Source organism: Molossus molossus, unplaced genomic scaffold, assembly GCF_014108415.1.
Source record: "Molossus molossus isolate mMolMol1 unplaced genomic scaffold, mMolMol1.p scaffold_m16_p_1, whole genome shotgun sequence".
Lineage (NCBI taxonomy): Eukaryota > Metazoa > Chordata > Mammalia > Chiroptera > Molossidae > Molossus > Molossus molossus.
Genome location: NW_023425344.1, coordinates 39,769,550 through 39,793,112, shown reverse-complemented (window position 1 = coordinate 39,793,112; position 23,563 = coordinate 39,769,550). Strand labels below are relative to the sequence as shown.

The 23,563-nt window shown below is 40.3% G+C and overlaps 1 protein-coding gene across 1 annotated transcript in view; it reads right to left on the bottom strand.

The window, feature by feature from the left end:
- Positions 1-8,159: 8,159 nt before the first annotated feature.
- THEGL (theg spermatid protein like) overlaps positions 8,160-23,563 on the bottom strand; it is a 72,696-nt gene continuing 57,292 nt past the window's right edge. Inside the window, exons 7-9 of the mRNA XM_036252485.1 lie at positions 12,306-12,437; positions 9,508-9,683; positions 8,160-8,274 (exon numbers count right to left, since the gene is read on the bottom strand). Of these exons, the coding sequence (XP_036108378.1) occupies positions 8,160-8,274; positions 9,508-9,683; positions 12,306-12,437 (423 nt within the window). The remainder of the gene's footprint in view (positions 8,275-9,507; positions 9,684-12,305; positions 12,438-23,563) is intronic.

Genomic DNA, 23,563 nt, shown 5'->3' with positions numbered 1-23,563 from the left:
AGGTTATGAGAAAAGAATTCTGGAGGTAGGATTTTATGCATTAGCAAACTGTAGGAGAGATGGGGGCTGGACTGGAAAATACTACTACTAATGGTAATAATTATTGAGTGTTTACCACATACCAGGCCTTTACTTAGAGCACTTCATCATTATCTTATTTAACCTTCACAGCAATGCTTTGAGTAAATTGGAAACTTGAACCTAAACCATCTGCACCCACACAGCATGACTTACGTTTCCACTACTATCAGCAATATGGCTTTAGGAAACTCTTGCCCAGGAAGATCAGGTTATAAATTACTTCTGTTATTGTCCTGAACATACTCTGCTGGTCTATGTTCATCAGGGATATTGGCCTGTAGTTTTCTTTTTTTGTAGTGTCTTTTTCTGGTTTTGGAATTAGAATTATGCTGGCCTCATAGAACAAGTTTGGAAGTCTTCCTTCTTCTTGAATTTTTTGGAATAGTTTGAGGAGAGTGGGTGTTAGTTCTTCTTTGAATGTTTGGTAAAATTCCCTCGTGAAGTTGTCTGGGCCTGGGCTTTTGTTTGCTGGGACAGTCTTGATTACATCTTCAATTTCCTTAGTTGTTATTGGTTTCTCAAGTTTTCTATCTCTTCCTGGTTCAGTTTTGGGAGACTATGTGTTTCTAGAAATTTGTCCATTTCACTTAGATTGTCGAATTTGTTGCCATATAATTGTTCATACTATTTGTTAACGATCCTTTGTATCTCTGTGGTATCAGTTGTTACTTCTCCTCTTTCATTTCTGATTTTGTGTATTTGGGTTCTCTCTCTTTGTTTCTTGGTGAGTCTAACTGAGGGTCCATCAATCTTGTTTATCTTTTTGAAAAACCAGCTCTTTGTTTCATTGATCCTTTGAATTGGTGTTTTTTTTTTTTTTTTGGTCTCTATATCATTTATTTCTGCTCTGATCTTCACTATTTCCTTCCTTTTACTTGCTCTGAGGTTTTCTTTTTGTTTGCTCTCTAGTTTTTTAAGTTGTGATGTTAGATAGTCAGAAATTTTTCTTGTTTCTTGAGGTAGGTTTGTAGTGCTATGAGCTTCCCTCTCAGAACTGCTTTCGCTGCATCCCATAGATTTTGTGTTGTGTGTTCATTTTCATTGGTTTCCAGGAAGTTTTTAATTTCTTCCTTGATCTCCTCAGTAACCCATACATTGTTTAATAACATGCTATTTAGCCTTCATGTGTTCAAATGTCTTTGCATGTTCTTGTTGCAATTGATTTCTAGTTTCATGCCATTGTGATCTGAGAAGATGCTTGATATAATTTCAATCTTCTTGAACTTGTAAAGACTTAGTTTGTGTCCTAACATGTAGTCTATCTTTGAGAATGTCCCATGTGCACTTGAGAAGAATGTGAATTCTGCAGTTTTGGGGTGTAATTCTCTGTAGATATCTATTAAATCCATTTGGTCTAATGCATCTAGAGTCTCTGTTTCCTTGTTAATTTTTTGTCTAGACTCTAGAGGATATATCAGGTGAAGTCAGCAGGCTGTTGAAGTCCCCTACTATGATTGTATTGCTGTCGATTTCTCTTTTGAAGTCCTCCAGAAGATTTTTAATACATTTCGGTGCTCCTATATTGGGTGCATATATGTTTACCAAGGTTATGTTTCTGTTGGATAGATCCTTTCAATATTATGTAGTAGTCTTTTTTTGTCTCTAGTAATGGCCTTCATTTTGAAATCTATTATATCAGATATGAGTATTGCTACCCCAGCTTTTTTTTTCCGTTTCCATTTGCTTGGAAGATTTTTTCCATTCCTTCACTTTCAACCTATGTGAGTCTTCTGTTGTGAGGTGGGTCTCTTGTAAACAACATATATGTGAGTCATGCTTTCTTATCCAGTCATCTGCTCTGTGTCTTTCTATCAGAGCAGTCAATCCATTCACATTTAAGGTGATAATTGATATGTACTTATTTATTGCCATTTTTGTTTAGTTAGTGTGGTTATATTTTTCTTCCTATTTCTTCTACTAATTACAGCAGTCCTTTTAACATTTCTTACAGTGCTGGTTTGGTGTTAATATATTCCCTTAGCCTTTTTTTTTTTTTTTTTTTTTTTGGTCTGGGAAGCTCTTTATTTGACCTTCTATTTTGAATAATAGCCTTCCTGATAGAGTAGTCTTGAATTCAGATCCTGGTTTTTCATGACCTTGATTACTTCATGCCACTCTCTTCTGGCCTGTAGTGTTTCTGTTGACAATTCAGCTGATAACCTTATGGGGTTTCTTTTGTAGGTAACCTGTGGCATTTCTCTTGCAGCATTTAGGATTCTCTCTTTGTCTTTAATTTTTGACATTTTAATTACTATGTATCTTGGTGTGGGCCTGTTTGGGTTCTTCTTACTTGGGGCTCTCTTTGCTTCTTGAACTTGAATGCCTTCTTCCTTCACCAAGTTAGGGAAGTTTTTGTCACTATTTCTTCAAATATATTCTCTAACCCTTGCCCATTTTCTTCCTCTTTGGGGATTCCTATGATGCAAATGTTATTATGTTTCCAGTTGTCCCACAGTTCTCTTAAGCTGTTTTTCTGTTTTTAAATTGTTTTTTCCTTTTGGTTTTCTGATTGATTGATTTTTTTTTCTACCCTATCTTCTAATTCACTGATCCGGTCCTCAGCTTCCTCTAATCTGCTGGTTAGTCCTTCCAGTGTGTTCTTTATTTCTGCTATGTCATTCTTCATTTCTTCTTGGTGGTTTTTCATTTCCAATTGGTTGATTTTCAATGTTTCTATATCTTTATTCATGGTGTTGATGTCTTTACTCATGCTGTTGAGCTTTCTCAAGATCATGGCTCTGAACTCTACCTCTGATAACTTGCTTAACTGCATTTCATATATCTGCATTTCCTCTATCTTTGGTAGAGGTCTCTTGTTCTTTCATTTGGGATTTGTTTCTTTGTTTCATCATTTTGGCTATTTCAGTGGGTTTTGGGGCGTGCCAAATTTTCCTTGTGGGTGTTGGTGTTCTGCTGTTTGTGGCTCCTTGTACTGGATTTGGATGAGTGTGGGAGCACCCATGTTAAACACCACTGTCAAGTCTTACTTTTCTGGGTAGATTTACAAGCCCAGGAAAAGTTCAATTATCTTCTAGCATTCTGACTGGAGGCTATTAGTCTTAGTTACTTGAAGAGACTTAGGTTCTCAGTTGAATGAAAAACTCCTTCAAGTGTTCAGTGTAAGAGGATTTTCCGAGGGTGGAGCAGATGCTGGCTGTTATTGAGCCTCAATTTGCATTTCTTTGGCCCAGCTGGGTGGGGTTGAATCTCTGAGGGAGGGGATGCTGCTGCTCCCCAGAGCTCTGAGAATAAGCAAGATGGCCACCATCTTGTGTGGCTGCAACTCAGCAAAAACTCTGAGCACCCTCCAAATCCTCAGTGACCCCACACAGTTCCAGTCCAGTCTGCCTTCCCTCTACCAGAGCCCAAGGTGAGTGGCTGTAGTGAATTCAGTGCTCTGTCCCGGTTCTCTGCACTGTGGAGCTGGCTTGGGATCTTAACCCTGAGGGCAGTGCTCACAGCTAAGACTGGTGCTGTCCATGGGCTCCTAGCCCCCCTCTTGTGCCTCCGCAGACCTACCAGGCTCGATTCAGTGTCCCTGGTTATATGGTCCTCTCAAGCTGCTTTTCTGTTGCTTTTTGCTGATGATTTGTCTTTATTTTAGTTGTAATTCCAGTTTGGTACTGGGAGATCGTCTGTGTAGCTTCCATTCACTCCACTGCCATTTTTTTGAAAAGAGATGAACATTTATTTCCCCGGCACCTGCTTTACGTGGTGAGGCAGAATTCCCTAGAGAAGAACTTCCTGCCTTTCTTCCTCACCTACCCCTATTTCCTCCTTTCCTTGAGAGTAGTGTTAAGCCATTAAAAGTTTGTTTCCATTATCCTTCCTTCAACCAAATCCACGTTAACAAACAAATCTTAAATGCCTTCTCTGTTCCCATTTATTCTTCATACGTTGCCTGTCAAGCACGTTCCACCCAGAAATCAATAGGGACACCCTCACCTTTGAAAACTCTATTAGAATTTATAACCCCTCCTGTGTGATGAGTCCTGAGTCCCTCCCAATCCCCTGGATTTGAGGTGGAAGCACCACTGTGTCTTATTTTACCTTCTTCCTAGTGGGTTGTAATTCCACCATCCTCCTTCTACCAAATTTTAAATTATCTCAGAATCTTGTGTGTGCTATTTCTCTCCACACTGTCCCAGACATGGATTACAGACACGTTGCCTTGGTTTCAGTCCTTACACCAAACATTTGGGAGGGAAGCAGCCCTGATTGAAGATGCAGAGTGTTGGGGTGGTGATGGGGGAGGGGGTGCATTTTTCAGGTCCCTTCAGCCTATGCTGGGGCCTGAGATCTGCGACTGTTCATCCTTGCTCCACTCCCACTTTGCACTTGATTTTGTAAAACTTCAAACATATCTAACAGAAGGGAGAACATTATATGAACAGAATGTTCCCATCCCTTAATTTCAACTCACAATGAGTCCTTTCATCTGTACCCTCATCCACTCTCCTGTCGGGATTATTTATTGCAAAGTACACTTTAGATAACACTTCATCCACAAATGTTCAGCATGCTTTTCTAAAAAATCATCTTTTAAAAGCATAACCACCATATCAATACCCTCTCAAATATATAAATAGCAATTCCTCAATATCAGTAAATATCAAGCCAGTTTTCACACTCTCATGGTCCTTCCTCTCTCACATCCCATCCTCTCCACCACCTACCCCACCCCTTGGGCTTCATCTGGTAGCAGTGATACAGAACCACAGATCAACTGCCCCATGGGGCACAGTAGGCACACTACAGCCCACAGTATTTTGAGGAGCTCACAAAAAAGTTTTCGTTCTTTTTAAATGAGAAAAAAAAAGTGAACTTTTAGTTCACAGTGTTTTGATATAGAATATGATTATTCCATCTTTACATCAGTGCAGTCACAAAATATAATTTAAAATATTAGTTTGAAAAAGAAAAGCCCCAGAAAGGCAAAAGTGCCAGGGTCCACAAGAGCGCTGGTGCAGCCCTGAACCTGACATCTCCTTTCCACTGTCTCAAAGGCATCCTCTTATCTAAGTGTCCAGAACTGGACACGCAATCTCCACTCTCTCTGGTCCTTTCCCAGTGTTCCCTACATCAGTGAAGGCTCACTAGTGTGTAAATAGAGATCACACAAATGAGAACACACCAGGCTATGTATCCAGAGCTAGCTTGAGCAAGGGAGTCAGCTGTCACCACGTGCATTTGGCAGAGACTCCAAGGCAGACAGAGGAGGGGGACAGCTTGACAGTGGAGGTGGGGGGCAGGATTTGGGATGCTCTGATCAGAGCCTGTTGACGGGGAAGTTGGAAATGGGCTCAACAGAAGCAGGGAATCTTCTATGATTGGCTTAAAGAGTATATTTTGTTTTTTGTTGGAACTGGGGGCAGAAAATAAGCACCAATAAGGACCACTGACCAAATCCTGGCCATTCTGGGCTGACTGCTACAGAGGATGTGAGTCAGAGTTCTATTGTCCTATGTGGCCTGCCCACTGTCTGTTTATATATTCAGACACTCACTATCAATCTTGTTTCCTCAGCTAGAAAGCCAGGAAATATCTTGAGTGCTTCCCTCTCTCCCATCCCATATCTAGTCCATCACCAAATCCTGAGTACCCAGCCCATATATCTCTCAAGCCTGTCACTTCTACCTCCACCATGGTTCCACCAAATGATCTTCATCTTTCATCTGATCTACTAAAGAGCCTCCTAACTTGGTCTACCTACCTCCACTGTCTCCTCCTCAATTTATCTGTCAAAGTAATTTTTTCAAACGGCAACCTTGATTGCTTAAATTACATCAACAACTCCCATTGGTTTTAAGATAAAGACTAAGATCTCGACAGTGGCTCCAGGGCCTCTCATGGTCTGGCTCCCATCCTTCTGCCTCCAGCATCACACAAGCCCTTTTGTCTTTCAGTCTGAGTCACACCATTCATACTCCAGTCTCTGACTCACCTGCCGTGGGGATTTCCTGGAAGGCTGTGGGTAGCTCTTGCGTTAAAGGAATAGGTGAAGGGCCAGGGTAGCTGCAGGTAGTAGGAGTAAAATGAAATCTCATCAGGACACCACTACTGGGTGACATCAGCTCTGACTACCCTGTCCCTTGCACCAAAGGGACTCAAAGCCCTGGAGGACAGTTCAAAGGGCTTGGCTGGCTTGCGTCACATGCCCATCCCTTGGCCAGGACACCTTAAACAAAAGTCCCAATAAAGCATTAAACAATGAAGAGAAAGCAATTCCCCAAAATAGAAGTGGGAATCCTTATCAGAAAGAGGAGGAATGAATGTGGGGTGAAACTCCCAAATCAACAAATGTCCACTAGACACATGTTCCCACTACCTGGACCAACTGCCTGTTCCCTCTTTGGTTAGTTAGCCCTACTCAATTTTAGAGTCCATCCCAGTTTTCCCTTCTTTAAAGATGCCTTCTCTTACCTTCCCAAGGGAGTCATAGTGCTCTATTCTGTTCTTTCTTAGTACTATAACTTCTTCTTCTTAGCACTTGCCACTGTTGCAATTTTACATTTATCTGTTATTGTTTGAATTACAAACATTTCTCCCAATTGTCTAGTAGTCTGTGAAAGCAGAGCCCATATATGTTTGGCTTACTATGATATATGCAGAGCTTAGCACAGTACCTGGCAAGGCAAAAACACTCGACATGCATTTATTTAATGTATGAATCAAGCCATAAATAGATTGATTTTCCCAGTGAAATAAACTATGCCACTCCTTTTTTATTTTTTATTTTATTTTTTTATCCTCACCCGAGGACATTTTTTTTTTATTCAGGTAGAGTGGGAGGGAGAGAGAGGAAGAGAGAGAGAGAGAGAGAGAGAGAAAGAGAGAGAGAAACATCGATGTGAAAGGGACACATCGAGTGGCTGCCACCTGCACGACCGACCAGGGCCGGGGACAAACTGCAACCAAGGTACATGCCCTTAGCGGGAACCGAACCCGGGTCTCTCGGGACCGCAGGCCGATGCTCTAAGCGCTGAGCCAAACCGGCCAGGGCTGCCACTCCTTTTTTAGAAGGCAAAATCAGCTAAATTTGTAAACAATGTTTTCCTATTCACACGTTATTAGATAATGTTCTTATTAAATCCATACAATAATGCAGTAGAAACCCACTTTACACATTAAAAAAAAAAAAAATGAGGCACAAGGAGTTAGGGAATTTGTTCAAAATCACATATCTGATCAATGATCCATGGGGGATTCGAACCCAGGTCTTTCTGATTCCAAATCTCAAGTTCAAAACTACTATGTAGTATTGTCTCTCCATAACACTAGTTAGCTTCTTAATGCAAAAAAAAAGCCTTAGAGATAGAGCTCATTCATCTATAAAATTGATTTTCAAATAAGTTTGTTTTCATGTAAATCCTGATACGTTATAAAAGTTGGTTTAATTTGTAAAATATTGATCCATATACCACTAGAAAATTCTGGGCAGATGCAATTTGACAGAGAATTATAACACTTACCAAATGCATTGCTTTTTCTGTCCATCATAAATGACACCAAGTGTAAGCCAAGGATTAGAAATTGGTGAAGGTGTGATCATTTAAGGTAACCTGTTCTCTAAATTTCACCTACAAATTATACAAAGCATTTAGACTTGTTCAAAAAGTTCTCACTATTTCAGAGTTATTTCTTGGGAATGAGGGGAGATTGGAAACATAACACAAAGACTGTTTTCAATCTCAGGACTCATGAGAGAAGAGACCAAGTCGAGATCAGCTACAGAGGAACGTGGATCTCACCGGGACAAGAAAAGCACAATCAGCCAATATAAGGAAGCGTGTTTCTTCAGGTCAGTGACAGCAGCGAGACAGCCAAGACACGCGTGAGAAGATAGTAAGGATAAGGCAGGCTATCATCATCTCTTTTATTGCATGCTGGAGTCCCCAGCCCTGTGAAACACATGATTACGGGTCACAGCCACAATTGCTAATTGATGGTCACAGTGGTGTTTTCTGGATGTCTCAAATGTTTTTGAGGTTGAGGGGTGAATACAAACTAACAGTAGCAGACTGAGGAACTAAGTCATCCAATGTCTAACTAGGTTTGAGTGATGTTGTTTTCTGTATTTAATGTGTAATAGGTTCTGCCAACTGCAGGATCCTTGGAGGACACTGTGCTTTCAAAGCAGCTGGCTTGACTTTAAAGACCTCTGGATCGTAGTACACAAAATGCACAGGAGTCCTGCAATGGGGGAGAAAAAGAATCCAACCTGAAATAAAATGAACGGAAAATGGAACTAACATTTCTCAAGCATCACTATGTATTAGGCACAGTGATAGGATCCCATTTTGATTTTCATAAGCACCCATGAAATAGAAATCATGGCCTCCACTACACAGAAAAGGAAATGAAGTCTTGGGGAAGTTATAAGAATGATCTGTGGTAAATGCAGGTTGGTGTACCTGTCAGATTCGAACGCCTTTGCTCTTTCCACAGAAAGTAAATTCTGGAAATTTCTCAATAATTGGGTGATGTTTTAAAAAAAGTCAGACAGTCCTCTGGTGGACTTGAAGAAATCAAATTTTTGAAGTTTCCACCTTTAGCACCTTATCACATGATCTAACTCTTCTCTTCCCTTTGTCAATGAACAGAAAATAAGCTTCATTTCATTTGGTGTTGAACTTTTTTTTTTTTTAAGGAAAAACACCTTATAAAAATTTAAAAATATCATGTTACATAAGAACTAACGTATTTCCTGTTCCCTGGGCTCAAGAGCTCCACTTTTTTCAGTGTCTCCAGGTTTTCCTGGTGATGCTTAAAAGGGGAATCAGGTATTGACCCTTGAAGACAACAAAATGAATTGAGGTTCAGGCAAGTTAAGGGGTCTTCCAAAAGGTAAACAGGAATTAGAGACTACTTCTTCTTTGTTGAAGTACTTTCTTATTTATTTGAAATAGGTCATATATGTACATGGTACAAAAACATTGAAAATTTTTAAAAGCCTATTTAGTGAAAAATAATTCTTTCTCCCATCCTGGGTCCCTAGCCCCGCCCCCCAAAGTAACCATTGTTACTGCATTCTTATATACCCTTCTGAGATATTGTAAGCATATGCAAGCAAAAACATGGCGCATGCCTATTTTCCCTTGCACAAACTGTAGCATATTATGTGCTCTGTTTTGTCATTTGTTTCACTTTGAGCACATGTATTAGATACATAATCCCATGTCCATAATTATAGAGTTGTCTCCTAGATCTAGGTTGCAATACTAGTTCACTAACCCTTTAATTATAGCCTTATATTTATGGTAAGAAGACCATAGATTTGTCACGGTAAATGTAACAAATAAGTGATATGTTTTTAAGAATTTATCACATTTCTACAGTTCTTTTCACTGGCCTTATTAGGTCAACTTTCCTCTGTTCCCAGCAAACCATCCTTTCCTGTCCCATCTCAGCCTTAAGTTGACATACCTTGCGCTTGGATTAGCTAGTTCTTTAATTCTGGGAGTTACTTTGGAATGCAAAGCAGCATAAGACACTGGCCAGGAAGGATCACGGTTGGGTAAATAATCTTCATGAAGAGGTTTGGGCTTAGCTAGAGCTATTATTCGAGGGCTAGGTTTGGCTAGCAAGGCAGCTTGGGATATCTACAGGGGAAACAAAAAGACACAAAAATATATCCCAAAATTTTACCACAGATCCCTATCTTTACAGCTATATCCCCAGTCAAGACACATCTTTTCTTTCCTGGATTCCTACAATAGATTCCCAACTGGCTTCCCTGCTTCCATTCCTGCCCCCAGACAATCCAGCATTCACACAGCACTGGCTGAGGAGAGAATGAGGGTTTCAATGAGTGTGTTCCAAGAGCCAGACAGTGTTCTGAGTCATGTACCTACATCATTGCTACTTAATCATCATAACAACTCCATGAGGTAAGTACTTTCTAAAGCCCAAGTCAGACCATGTCACTCCCAGGGTTTAAAAGTGTATTCCCATCTTGCTAAGAACAACATTTGGGCTCCTTACTGTAACCTAGAAGGCCCTACATGATCGGGCTGCTACCCCACTCCCTACCTTGATTGCTATGAGGCCTCCCCCTCCCATGATCACACAAGGCCCCTCCTGCCCAGCTCTTTCCATCTCAGGACCTTTGCACTAGCTAGTTCTGCTTCGATTCCTTTCCTCAATCTTGTAGTGGCTGCTTCTTCATCATTCAAGTCTCTTGACTCAAACATGTATGGTTAGGACTTCTTCCCTAACCATACAAAATCAATCAGCCTTTCAGATTACCCTCTTCCACAGTACCAATGTTCCTCATAGCACTTACCAATACCTGACTTAGCTCACTTACCTTGTTGCATATATATTTATTGTGTGCTTCTTCCCCTTAGAATATAAGCTGCTTGAGAAAAGTGTGGCAGGTCCTCAAATAATGTTGTTTCATTGTAACATTGATGAAATGCCTAGGAACTTAACTCTTGTTTATACCAATTAGCCTATGGTAAAATTGGTTTGGTTATGTCAATTTGCTTAAGGTCACAGAAACTATCAACAATGTTAAGTGAGAACTTACTGTATTAGTTTGCCAAAAGCTGGAATAGGCTCTGGCACATAACTGGTACTGAATGAATATATATTGACTGACTGGTTGATGAATTGCTTTTGGTCTCACTTCGAAAATCACATTTGCCAGGTTGCCTTTCTATTATGTTGCTTTATTGGTACAATAGAAGGATGACATATAGCCACTATTCTCTCTTACGTGCACATTGAAAAGAATTTGAATGGATAACAAACACCACTCAGTACCCCTGAAAGTGTTCTGTATTGTAGTGGGGTAGATTTGATTGGGGATCTAAGTGTATGATTATCTGCAGTGGTATGGCTCTTTAGAAAGATTTTTAAAGCCCCCCCCCCAAAATTCTAGCAATTAAAGAAAGAGGCCTATAATTCTCATTTTACATACCAAAAAACTGAGAATTAAATTGATTTGCCTAAGGGTCAGAAGGCAAGTCATGTCAGCAAACTTAAAACACTCTCTGAAGGGTTTTTAATTCCCAGACTAGTTTTTTTCCTTCAAATAGAATTCCATATCAAATCCTCAGATTCTGAGAAAGAGGGTGAAATTGTTCCCACCTCCTTTGATAGCATAATCATTAGATAATTATTGAAAACTCAGCTGGGATTGGGCACCCATTTGCCACTACAGTGAATGGAGGGGAGTGTCGAGGAGGAAGAGCAAGGGGACCATTGAACGTGCCAGGCTCTCTGTGCTGAGCACAAGCCTTATCTATTGTTAAGGTGTTGACAGCTGTCCAAGTGGGAACTGTTATCTGTACAGTCCCCTTGCTCCCCTTGCCCCACCCAACTTCAAGGTCATCCCAACTTTAGGACTGTGGCGTGTACTCTTCCCTTTACTAAAATATTCTCTTCAAGAATCTTCACTTAGCCAACTCCATCTCATCAGTCAGGTTTCAGCTCCAAAACCCTTCCTCAGAGAGCTTTCCTCTGATAGGATGTACAAAGTAGCTTATTCCCATAATCACCAATGTCCTATTTTATTTTTTTCATAGCACTTATCACTACCTAACCTTATCTTATCTGTCTACTTATTTATTTTTTTGTTTCTCTCCATCTTGTCCACTAAGAACAGTGTCTGGCACACAGTGGGTATTCAAGTACTTGTAGAATGAGTAAGGCTCAGGGAGGTTGTCACAACATCATAGAGCTAGAGTGGAAAGGCTGTAATTTGAACCCAGCTCTTACTGGCTCCAAAGTTCATTCTCTTCACCCTCTACCCCCAGTCCCTCTTTATCTCTTGCAGGTAGGTCTTCCTTCCTGCCACAGACTTCTCTTTAAAGATTCTCTTTTTCTTTTCTTTATTTTAAATTTTTTTTTTAATCCTCACCCGAGGACATTTTTCCATATTTTGTTCAGATAGAGTGGGAGGGAGGGAGAGAGAGAGAGAGAGAGAGAGAGAGAGAGAGAGAGAGAGAGACTTCGACGTGAAAGGGACACATCGAGTGGTCGCCACCCACACGACCCAACCAGGGCCGGGGACAAACTGCAACCGAGGTACATGCCCTTAGCAGGAACTGAACCTGGGTCTCTCTGGACTGCAGGCCAACGCTCTAACCGCTGAGCCAAACCAGCCAGGGCAAGAGTCTCTTTTTCAATGACTTTGGCCAGTGCCCTATAGAGGAAAAATAGCACCATAGGAACAAGCAGAATGTGAGCTGAAGGATGCCAAGACAGTGATGGCTTACAGGACGAATGGGCATATCACATCTTTCTCTTGGGTAGCACAGACCCTCTATTTTGATCTTTGGGTGAGCAAGGTCTATAATTCTTTGAGTTGCAACAGCATTCAGGGAAGAAACTGGAATCTTGGTTTCAATCTAGAAGAGAAAAATAAAACAGCACCTGTAAGTATCTAATAATAAACACCATCTCGATCAAGGTTACAGAGTAGGTCTGACCTCTGGACCAGACTTCTCAACAAATCCAGCAGAAAGAATGAGAATCTTACAGTAACCCATAATCATAGCTGAAAGAATCAATTCCCATCTTTCTTAAACTAGGTTGTATGGATTCCAACTCAACTTTTCAGGAACTTACTGTTAAACTAAAGATGGGGAAGAAATGTCAGTGTTGTATATTGTCTAAGAAATAAATGGCAATGCTGATTAATGGAGTGGTAAACTTAGCCAAGAAGGAAGGCCCAGCCCTACCACATGAGAACACTATAAGGGGCAGGGCTCCACTTTGTTCTGAACTATGTTTGCCCTTTGGAAATTGGGACTCACACTATCATAAATCCCCATGCTTCGAGTAAATTTTAGTGGCTCTCTTCTAAGTTGAACAGATACAAAAAAGAAACCAAAACCAGCCCAGCCAGTGTGACTTAGTGAATTGAGCGTCAGTTCCATAGATTGAGAGCTCCTGGTTCAATTCCCAGTCAGGACACATGCCTGGGTTGTGGGCTCGATCCCCAATAAGGGGTGTGCAGCAGGCAGCTGATCAATGTTTATCTCTCACATCAATATTTCTCTCTCTCTCTCTCCCTTCCTCTCTCTCTAAAAGTCAATAAAAACATATTTTTTAAAAAAGAAACCAAAGCCAAGAGGAATAAAGACAGAACCCCATCCCATTCAAAAATATTTGTAATGTTAAAATATTTTAAACAAAATGATACTTGCACAAGAATATATCAGTGTAACCAACTAGATAATTCAGAAATATAATTGAGCACAGTTACTCAATTTTTTTTTTTTTGTCTAGAGTCTCTTATACTCTTTTTTTTCTTTATTGATTTTAGAGAGAGAAGAAGGGAGAAGGAGGGAGAGATAGAAACATTGATAAGAGAGAAAATCAATTGGCTGCCTCTGCATGCTCCCCACTGAGGATTTGGCCCACAACTTGGGCATGTGTTCTGGCTGGGAATTGAACTGGCAACCTCTTGGTACATGGGTCAATGCTCAACCACTGAGCCACACTGGCTGGACAAGTCCCTTATACCCTTAAAAATAACTGATAGTTCCCAAAGACTGAGACACTTAAGAAAATTTATTATTTAATCTTTAAAAAGTAATCACAGTACATGTTACTATAAATATTTTATGACATACAACTATATTTCCCAAAACAAAAGATTATGAGAAAATTGGTATGTTTTACATTTTCACAAATCTCTGTAATATCTGGCTTAAGAGGACACTGTTGTTTCAGTTGAAGTATATGAAGAAAATCCAGGGAAGATGGAGGCAGGCAGGACCAGAGTGAGGGTGAGTGTGTGAGAGTGTGAGGGAGTGTAAGTGAATGTGAGTGTGGACGGGCAACCTTGGGCAGTGCAGAAATGTGAGGCAGAGGGTTCCTGTGCTGTGGGTGGGAAGCAGCTGGCTACCATGGCAAGCGACTTGTCAGGGCACTTCTCCCTGCATGGCTGGGAGGCCCTGCCATTTTGGAATATCCCAGGTCTTCTCTGAGAGGAGGCAGCAGGTAGTGGCTAGGGCTGAGTAACCTGAGTCCACCAGAGTGCCTTACACTGTCAAACCAGTGGACCCCACTGTTTCAATGCAGACAGACGCACAGTAGCAGCACTATCAAGGTGCCTGCTGTAGTAGCTGCAACTGGCCAGGAGCTGAGCACCATCCCCAACAGCAGAAGCCTGATCAGAGCCCAGCTCCCACAACAACAGTGACTGGGCAGGAGTGGAGTCCCACTCCCAACAGCAGCTGAGGCTCGGGAGCTGAGACACAACTCCAGCAGCAAAGGCTCTGGAGTGGACATCCATCCCCAGGCAGCAGCTGAGATAGGCAGCTGAGACCCATCCCCAAGACCTACCCCTGACAACTGTAGCAGTGGATTTGGAGTGGAGTCCCTCCCCCCGCAGCAGCAAAGCCTCGGGAGCTGAGCATCCTCAGCCCCCAAAAGCAGCAGAGAATTGGGAGCAGAGAGCACCCCCTGGCAACAGCAGCAGCAGTAGCAGTACAAACTGGGAGCTGACACTTGTCAACAGCAGTGACTGATCAGGAACAGCCCCACCAGGCAGCAGCATACCCCAGAAGCACACTAATGTGACCCACGCACCCCAGCAAAGAACCAGTGGGACCCATGTACCCCAGAAGCATACCAGGAGGACCAACACACCCTAGCAGCACACCAGCAAAACCAATGCACCCCAACAGCACACCAGCTGGACCCACACACCCCAAGAGCACCTAACACAATAGACCAATACCAGTTGCCAGTTGTAAATCCTCCAGGACCCACAGCAGGTAAGAGGCACCACATACCAAAACAGTCTGGGAGGCACAGCAGTCTATTTTGATACACACTGACCTGCCTACACATTCCAACATCCCTCACCAGGCCTAGAACTACCAGATTGCTAAAATGGTGAGACAAAGAAACAACACCCAAATGAAAGAAAAAAAGGAATCACCAGAAAAGGCACTACATGAAATCGAAGAAAGCAATCTGTCAAATAAAGAATTCAAAGCAATGAATTTAAGAATGCTAAAACAATTTAGTGAGAACTACAAGCAACTTAATAAGAATTATGAAGAGCCCAGTGGAAACTGCATCAGCTTAAAAAATAAGGAAGAAGCTATGAAAAAAAATCAAGAGGAAATAAAGAATGATATAGCTGTTATGAAAAATACTTTAGAAGGATTCAATAGTAGATTTGAAGAAGCTAAAGACTGAATCAGTGAGTTGGAAGACAAGGTAGAAAGAACATCCAAATAGAGCAACAAATGGGAAACTAAATTAAAAAGCAAGAGGAAAGTTTAAGGAAGCTTTGGGACAATACAAAATGTAACAACATTTGCATCATAGGGGTACCATAAAGAGAAGAATCAGAGAAAGGAATAGAGAACCTATTTGAAGAAATAATGATAGAAAACTTCCCTAAATTGGTGAAGGTAAAAGTCACACAAGTCCAGGAAACACTGAGAATCCCAGGCAAGATGAACCAAAAAAGACTCACAGTTAGACACATCATAATTAAAATGGCAAACATTAAAGACAAAGAAAGTATCTTAAAGGAAGCAAGAGACAGAAAGTTATCTACAAGGGAGCTCCCATTAGACTATCAGTGGATTTCTCAATAGAAACACTGCAGGCCAGAAGGAAGTGGCATAAAGAATACAAAGTAATTAAAGGCAAGGGTCTGAATCCAAGACTACTCTATCCAGCAAGGCTATCATTCAAAATTGAAGGAGAAATAAAGAGCTTCACAGACAATAAAAATAAATAAATAAAGGAATTTACCACCACAAAACCAGCACTGCAAAAAATGCTGAAGGGACTGTTGGAAGGAGGAGGAGGAGGAGGAAGAGGAGAAGGAGAAGGAAGAGAAGGAGGAGGAGGAGGAGGAGGAGGAGGAGGAGGAGGAGGAGAAGAAGAAGAAGAAGCAGCAGCAGCAAAGAGAGAAAGAGGAACACAGGCATAAAATAAAAATGGCAACTAATGAGTATCTATTAATAATAACCTTAAATGTAAATGGCTTAAATGCTCCAATCAAAAGATATAGGGGGGTAGCTGATTGTATAAGAAAACAGGACCCATATATATGCTGTCTACAAGAGACCCACCTCACAACAAAAGACTCACAAAGGATGAAAGTGAGAGAATGGAAAAAAATTTTCAAGCAAATGGAAATGAAAAAAAAGCTGGTGTAGCAATACTCATATCTGATAAGATAGACTTCAAAACGAGGGCCATAATAAGAGACAAAGAAGGTCACTACATAATATTAAAAGAATCTATCCAACAAGAAGATATAACCCTGGTAAACATATATGCACCAAATACAGGAGCACCAAAATATATTAAAAAACTTCTAGATGACTTCAAGGGAGAGATCAATAGCAATACAATCATAGTGGGTGGCTTTAACACTCCACTGACACCACTGGATAGATCTTCTAGACAAAAACTTAACAAGGACAGAGTCCTTAAATGACAAACTAGATCAGTTGGACTTAATTGATATTTATAAAACATTTCACCCCAAAACTGCAGAATATACATTCTTCTCAAGTGCACAAGGGCCATTCTTGAAGATAGACCACATGTTAGGACACAAAGTAAGTCTCTACAAATTCAAGAAGATTGAAAGCATCTTCTCAGATCACAATGGCATGAAACTAGAAATCAATTACAACAAAAACACTCAAACACATAAATAGCATGTTATTAAACAATAAATAGGTTACCAAGGAGATTAAAAATGAAATTAAACACCTCCTGGAAACCAATGAAAACAAACACACAACAACACAAAATTTATGGGACACAGTGAAAGCTGTCCTGAGAGGAAAGTTCATAGCACTACAGGCCTTCCTCAAGAAAAAAAGAAAAATTCTTTTTTTTTTTTGTTCAGGAGAGAGAGGAACAGAGAGAGAGAAACATCGATTTGAAAGGGACACACCGAGTGGCTGCCACCTGCACGACCAACAAGGGCCGGGGACAAACTGCAACCAAGGTACGCGCCCTTAGTGGGAACTGGGTATCTCTGGACTGCAGGCCGACGCTCTAACCGCCAAGCCAAACCAACCAGGGCAAGAAAAATTCTTAATTGACTTTCTAAGCCTACAACTTACAGAACTAGAAAGTAAACAAAAAGAAAATCCCAGAGCAAGTAGAAGGAATTAATAGTAAACGTCAGAGCAGAAAAAAATGACATAGAAACTAAAACAAATTCAAAAGATCAATGAAACAAAGAGCTGGTTCTTTGAAAAGAGAAACAAGATGGATGGACCCTTAGCCAGACTCACCAAGAAACAAAAAGAGAGGACCCAAATAAACAAAATCAGAAATGAAAGAGGAGAAGTAACAACTGACATCACAGAAATACAAAGGATCATTAAAACATACTATGAACAATTATATGCCAACAGATTGGACAATCTAGACGAAATGGACAAATTTCTAGAAACACAGTCTCCCAAAACTGAACCAGGAAGAGAGAGAAAATTTGAACAGACCAATAACAACTAAGGAAATTGAAGATGTAATCAAGAAACTCTCTGCAAGCAAAAGCCCAGGTCTAAACAGCTTCACAGGGGAGTTTCATGAACATTCAAAGAAGATCTAACACCAATTCTCCTCAAAGTATTCCAAAAACTTCAAGAAATGAAAGACTTTCAAACTCATTTTATGAGGCCAGCATAATCCTTATTCCAAAACCGGATAAAGACACTATAAAGAAAGAATACTACAAGCCAGTATCTCTAATGAACACAGGTGCCAAAATCCTTAACAAAATATTAGCAAATCGAATCCAGCAACACATCAAAAAAACTATTCATCATGACCGAGTGGGATTCATCCCAGGGATAGAAGGCTGGTACAATATTCACAAATCAATAAATGTGATACAACATGTAAACAAAATAAAAGATAAAACCATATCATCTTATCAATAGATGCTGAAAAAGCATTTGACAAAATCCAGTACCCATTTCTGATCAAAATGCTCAGCAATGTGGTAATAGAGAAATCATATCTTTTTTTTTTTTTTTTAATCCTCATCCGAGGACATTTTTCCATTTTTTTGTACAGACAGAGTGGGAGGGAGAGAGAGGAAGAGAGAGAGAGAGGGAAACATCGATGTGAAAGGGACACATCGAGTGGCTGCCACCCGCACGACCAACCAGGGCCGGGGACAAACTGCAACCGAGGTACGTGCCCTTAGCGGGAACCGAACCCGGGCCTCTCCGGACCGCAGGCGGACGCTCTAACCGCTGAGCCAAACCGGCCAGGGCAAGAGAAATCATATCTTGACATAATAAAGGCTATACGTAAAAACCTACAGCCAATATCATACTCAATGGGTAAAAACAGAAAGCATTTCCCTTAAGAAAAACAAAACAGGGATGCCCACTTTTGCCACTCTTATTTAACATAGTACTGGAAGTCTTAGCCACAGCAATTAGACATGAAGAAAAAATAAAAGGAATCCAAATTGGAAAGGAGGAAATGAAGCTCACTATTTGCAGATGACATGATATCGTACATAGAAAATACTAAAGACTCCATAAAAAATCTACTAAAGATAATAAATGAATTTAGCAAAGTAGCAAGATATAAAATTACCATCAAGATATCAAGGGCATTCTTATACACCAATAATGAACTCACAGAAAGAGAAACTAAAATAAACAACCCCATTTACCACTGCAGCAAAAAAATTAAGATACCTAGGAATAAACTTTACCAAATAAATAAAGGACCTCTTCACAGAAAACTACAGGACATTAAAAAAAGAAATAGAGGAATATATAAAAAAAGTGAAAGCATATGCCTTGTTCATGGACTGGAAGAATTGACATTACTAAAATGTCCATGCTACCCAAAGCAATCTATAAATTCAATGCATCCCCATTAAAATACCAACAACGTATTTCCTGGAACTAGAACAAATACACGAAAAGTTAATATGGAACCAATAAAGACCCCAAATAGCCACAGCAATCTTGAAAAAGACGAACAAAATAGGAAAGATCACAATACCAGATATCAGGTTATACTACAAAGTCACTATAATCAAAACAGCCTGGTAGTGGCACAAGAACAGGCATATAGATCAATGGAACAGAACAGAGAACCCAGAAATTGACCCAAGACATTATGTTCAATTTATATTTGACAAAGGTGGCAAGAATATACAATGGCGTAAAGACAGCCTCTTCAATAAGTGATGTTGAGAAAATTGGACAGCTACCTGGAGAGAGAGAGAGAGAGAGAGAGAGAGAGAGAGAGAGAGAGAGAGAGAGAGAAACTAAACCATCAACTTACACCATACACAAGAATAAACTCAAAATGGATAAAAGACTTAAATGTGACTTGTGAATCCTTAAAAATCCTAGAAGAAAATTTAGGCAACAAAATTTCAGATATCACACACAGTAGAATTTTCACTGATACAATGCCCAAGGCAAGAGAAACAAAGGAAAAAATTAATACATGGGACTTCATCAAATTTAAAAGCTTCTGCACAGCAAAAGAAACAACCATCAAATTGGAAAGGGAACCCACTATATGGGAGAGCATAATTGTCAACGATACATCAGATATGGGGTTAAGTTTCAAAATATATAGAGTACTCATGAACTCAAAAAAAGGAAAACAAAGAATCCAATTGAAAAATGGGCAAAGGACCTAAATAGACACCTTTCCAAACAGGACATGCAAATGGCCAGGAGACATATGAAGAAATGCTCAACGTCACAAATCATCAGAGAGATGCAAATTAAAATGACTATGAGGTATCACTTTACACCTGCCAGAATGGCTACTATCAACAAATCATCAAACAAGTGCTGGCAAGGGTGTGAAGAAAAGGGGACTCTAGTACACTGCTGGTGGGACTGCAGACTGGTACAGCCACTATGGAAAACAATATGGAGTTTCCTCAAAAATTTAAAAATTGAACTGCCATTTGACCCAGTGATCCTACTTCTAGGAATATATCCTAAGAAGCCTGAAACACCAATCAGAATATATGCACGCCTATGTTCATAGCAGCACTATTTGCAATTGCTAAGATCTGGAAACTGCCCAAGTGTCCATCAGTAGACTAATGGATAAAAAAGCCATGGTACATATATACAATGGAGTACTATGCAGCTGTAAGAAAGAAAGATCTCTTATCCTTTGAGACAACATAGAGGGACCTGGAGAGTATTATGCTAAGCAAAATAAGCCAATTAGAGACAAACAAATACCACATGATCTCACTTATTTGTGGAATATAGTGAACAAAATAAGCTGACGAACAAAACAGATCCAGAGACATAGAGAGGAGTAGGATTGAGACTGACAAACCTCAAAGGAGGGGTGCGGGGTGGGGGAGATAAACCAAAGAACTTATATGCATATATGCATAACCAATTGACATAGACAACAATGCTGGGGGTGGACAGGATCGGGAGGAGGGTGTCTAGAGGGTAATAAGGAGAAACATCTGTAACATAAAGAAAAAGAAAGAGAGCCCTGGCCGGTTTGGCTCAGCGGTTAGAGCGTTGGCCTGCGGTCTGAAGAGACCCGGGTTCGGTTCCCGCTAAGGGCACGTACCAGGTTGCAGTTTGTCCCCAGCCCTGATTGGGTTGTGTGGGTGGCGACCACTCGATGTGTCCCTTCACGTCGATGTTTCTCTCTCTCTCTCCCTTCCTCTCTCTTCCTCCCACTCTATCTGTACAAAAAATGGAAAAATATCCTCGGGTGAGGATAAAAAAAAAAACTTATCTGCATTGTTGAATGTACCACAGATGTCCACCCATTTCTCCCTGACTTTCTCCTCCCCACTCCAGCTTCTCTCCTGCCTCACCCACACTATTGTCTATGTCCATTGCTATACATACAAGTTCTTTGATTTATCTCTTCCCAACCCTCACCCTCCCCTTCGCTTTGAGGTTCATCAGTCTAACAACCAATTTGTACTTCCTAACCCCATCACCTTTTTTGCCCATCCCCCAAATCTCCCTCTCATTGGGCAACCAACAAAAAGTTCTCTGTACCTATGAGTCTGTTTCCGTTCTACTTGTTCATTTTGTTTGTAGATTTAATTGTTGATAGATATGTATTTACTGCCATTTATTGTTCATATTTTTTATCTTCTTTTTCTTCAAGAAGACCCTTCAACATTTCATATAATACTGGTTTGGTGGTAATGAACTCCTTTAGCTTTTTTTTTTTTTTTTATGAATTTTTATTTATTTTTTTGTTCCAGATATTTTACCTTTTTACCCCATTGGCACCCCCCACCCCACCTCCCCTCCACCCTGTCCCCGGCTTAGTTGTCCATGTCCATTGGTCATGCATACATGCATATAAGTTCTGTGGTTTATCTCTTCCCACCCCCCCACCCCCCATCCCCTCTTCTGAGGGATGTCAGTCTGTGCCCTACTTCCATGTGTCTGGGTCTACTGTATTCCTCAGACTGTTATGTTCATTATATTCCGTATATAAGTGAGATCATGTGGTATTTGTCTTTTTCTGCTTGGCTTCTTTCGCTTAGGATAATACTTTCCAGGTCCCTCCATGTCGTCTCAAAGGATAAGAGATCTTTCTTTCTTACCGCTGCATAGTACTCCATTGTGTATATGTACCACAGCTTTTTGATCCATTCGTCTACTGGTGGACACTTGGGCTGTTTCCAGATCTTAGCTATTGTAAATAGTGCTGCTATGAACATGGGGGTACATATATTCTTCCTGATTGGTGTTTCAGGCTTCTTAGGGTATATTCCCAGCAGTGGGATCACTGGGTCAAATGGAAGTTCAATTTTTAATTTTTTGAGGTAGCACCATATTGTTTTCCATAGCGGCTGCACCAGTCTGCATTCCCACCAGCAGTGTATTAGAGTCCCCTTTTCTCCACACCCTCGCCAACACTTGTTGTTTGATGATTTGTTGATGGCGGCCATTCTGACAGGTGTGAAGTGATACCTCATTGTTGTTTTAATTTGCATCTCTCTGATGATTAGTGATGTTGAGCATTTCTTCATATGTCTCTTGGCCATTTATATGTCCTGTTTGGAGAGGTGTCTATTCAGCTCCTCTGCCCATTTTTTAATTGGGTCCTTTGTCTTCCTTTTGTGGAGTTGTATGAGCACTCTATATATATTGGAAATTAACCCCTTATCTGATACATCATTGGCAATGATGTTCTCCCATACAGTGGGTTGCCTTTCCATTTTGATGATTGTTTCTTTTGCTGTGCAGAAGCTTTTGAGTTTGATGTAGTCCCATGTGTTCATTTTCTCCTTTATTTCTGTTGCCTTAGGTGATGTATCAGTGAAAATTCTGCTCCGTATGATGTCCGAAATTTTGTTGCCTACATTTTCTTCTAGAATTTTTATGGATTCACGGGTCACATTTAAGTCTTTTATCCATTTTGAGTTTATTTTTGTGTATGGTGTAAGTTGATGGTCTAGTTTCATTTTTTTGCATGTAGTTGTCCAATTTTCCCAACACCATTTATTAAAGAGGCTGTCTTTACTCCACTGTATGCTCTTGCCACCTTTGTCAAATATTAATTGAGCGTATTGCCTTGGGTCCATTTCTGGGGTTTCAGTTCTGTTCCACTGGTCTATATGCCTGTTCTTGTGCCAGTACCAGGCTGTTTTGGTTACAGTCGCTTTGTAGTATAACCTGATATCTGGTATTGTGATCCCACCTACTTTGTTCTTCTTTTTCAAGATTGCTGTGGCTATTCGGGGTCTTTTTTGGTTCCATATGAACTTTTGAAGTATTTGTTCTAGTTCTATGAAATATGTCGGTATTTTGATGGGGATTGCATTGAATCTATAGATTGCTTTGGGTAGTATGGACATTTTAATTATGTTAATTCTTCCAATCCATGAACAGGGTATGTGCTTCCACTTTTTTATATCTTCTTCTATTTCTTTTTTCAATGACCTGTAGTTTTCTGCAAATAGGTCCTTTACTTCTTTGGTTAAGTTTATTCCGAGGTATCGTAATTTTTTTGGAGCGATGGTAAATGGGATTGTTTTTTCAGTTTCTCTTTCTGTGAGTTCATCATTGATGTACAAGAATGCCGTCGATTTCTTGACGTTAATTTTGTATCCTGCTACTTTGCCAAATTCATTTATTAAGTCTAATAGATTTTTGATGGAGTCTTTAGGGTTTTCTATGTACAATATCATGTCATCTGCAAATAATGACAGTTTTACTTCCTCCTTTCCAATTTGGATCCCTTTTATTTTTTCTTCATGTCTGATTGCTGTGGCTAAGACTTCCAGTACAATGTTAAATAAGAGTGGCGAAAGTGGACATCCCTGTCTTGTTCCTGTTCTTAATGGAAATGTTTTTAGTTTCTGTCCATTGAGTATGATGTTGGCTGTAGGTCTTTCATATATGGCCTTTATTATGTCGAGAAATGATCCCTCTATTCCTACATTGCTGAGCGTTTTTGTCAGAAATGGATGCTGGATTTTGTCGAATGCTTTTTCAGCATCTATTGATATGATCATGTGGTTTTTATTCTTCATTTT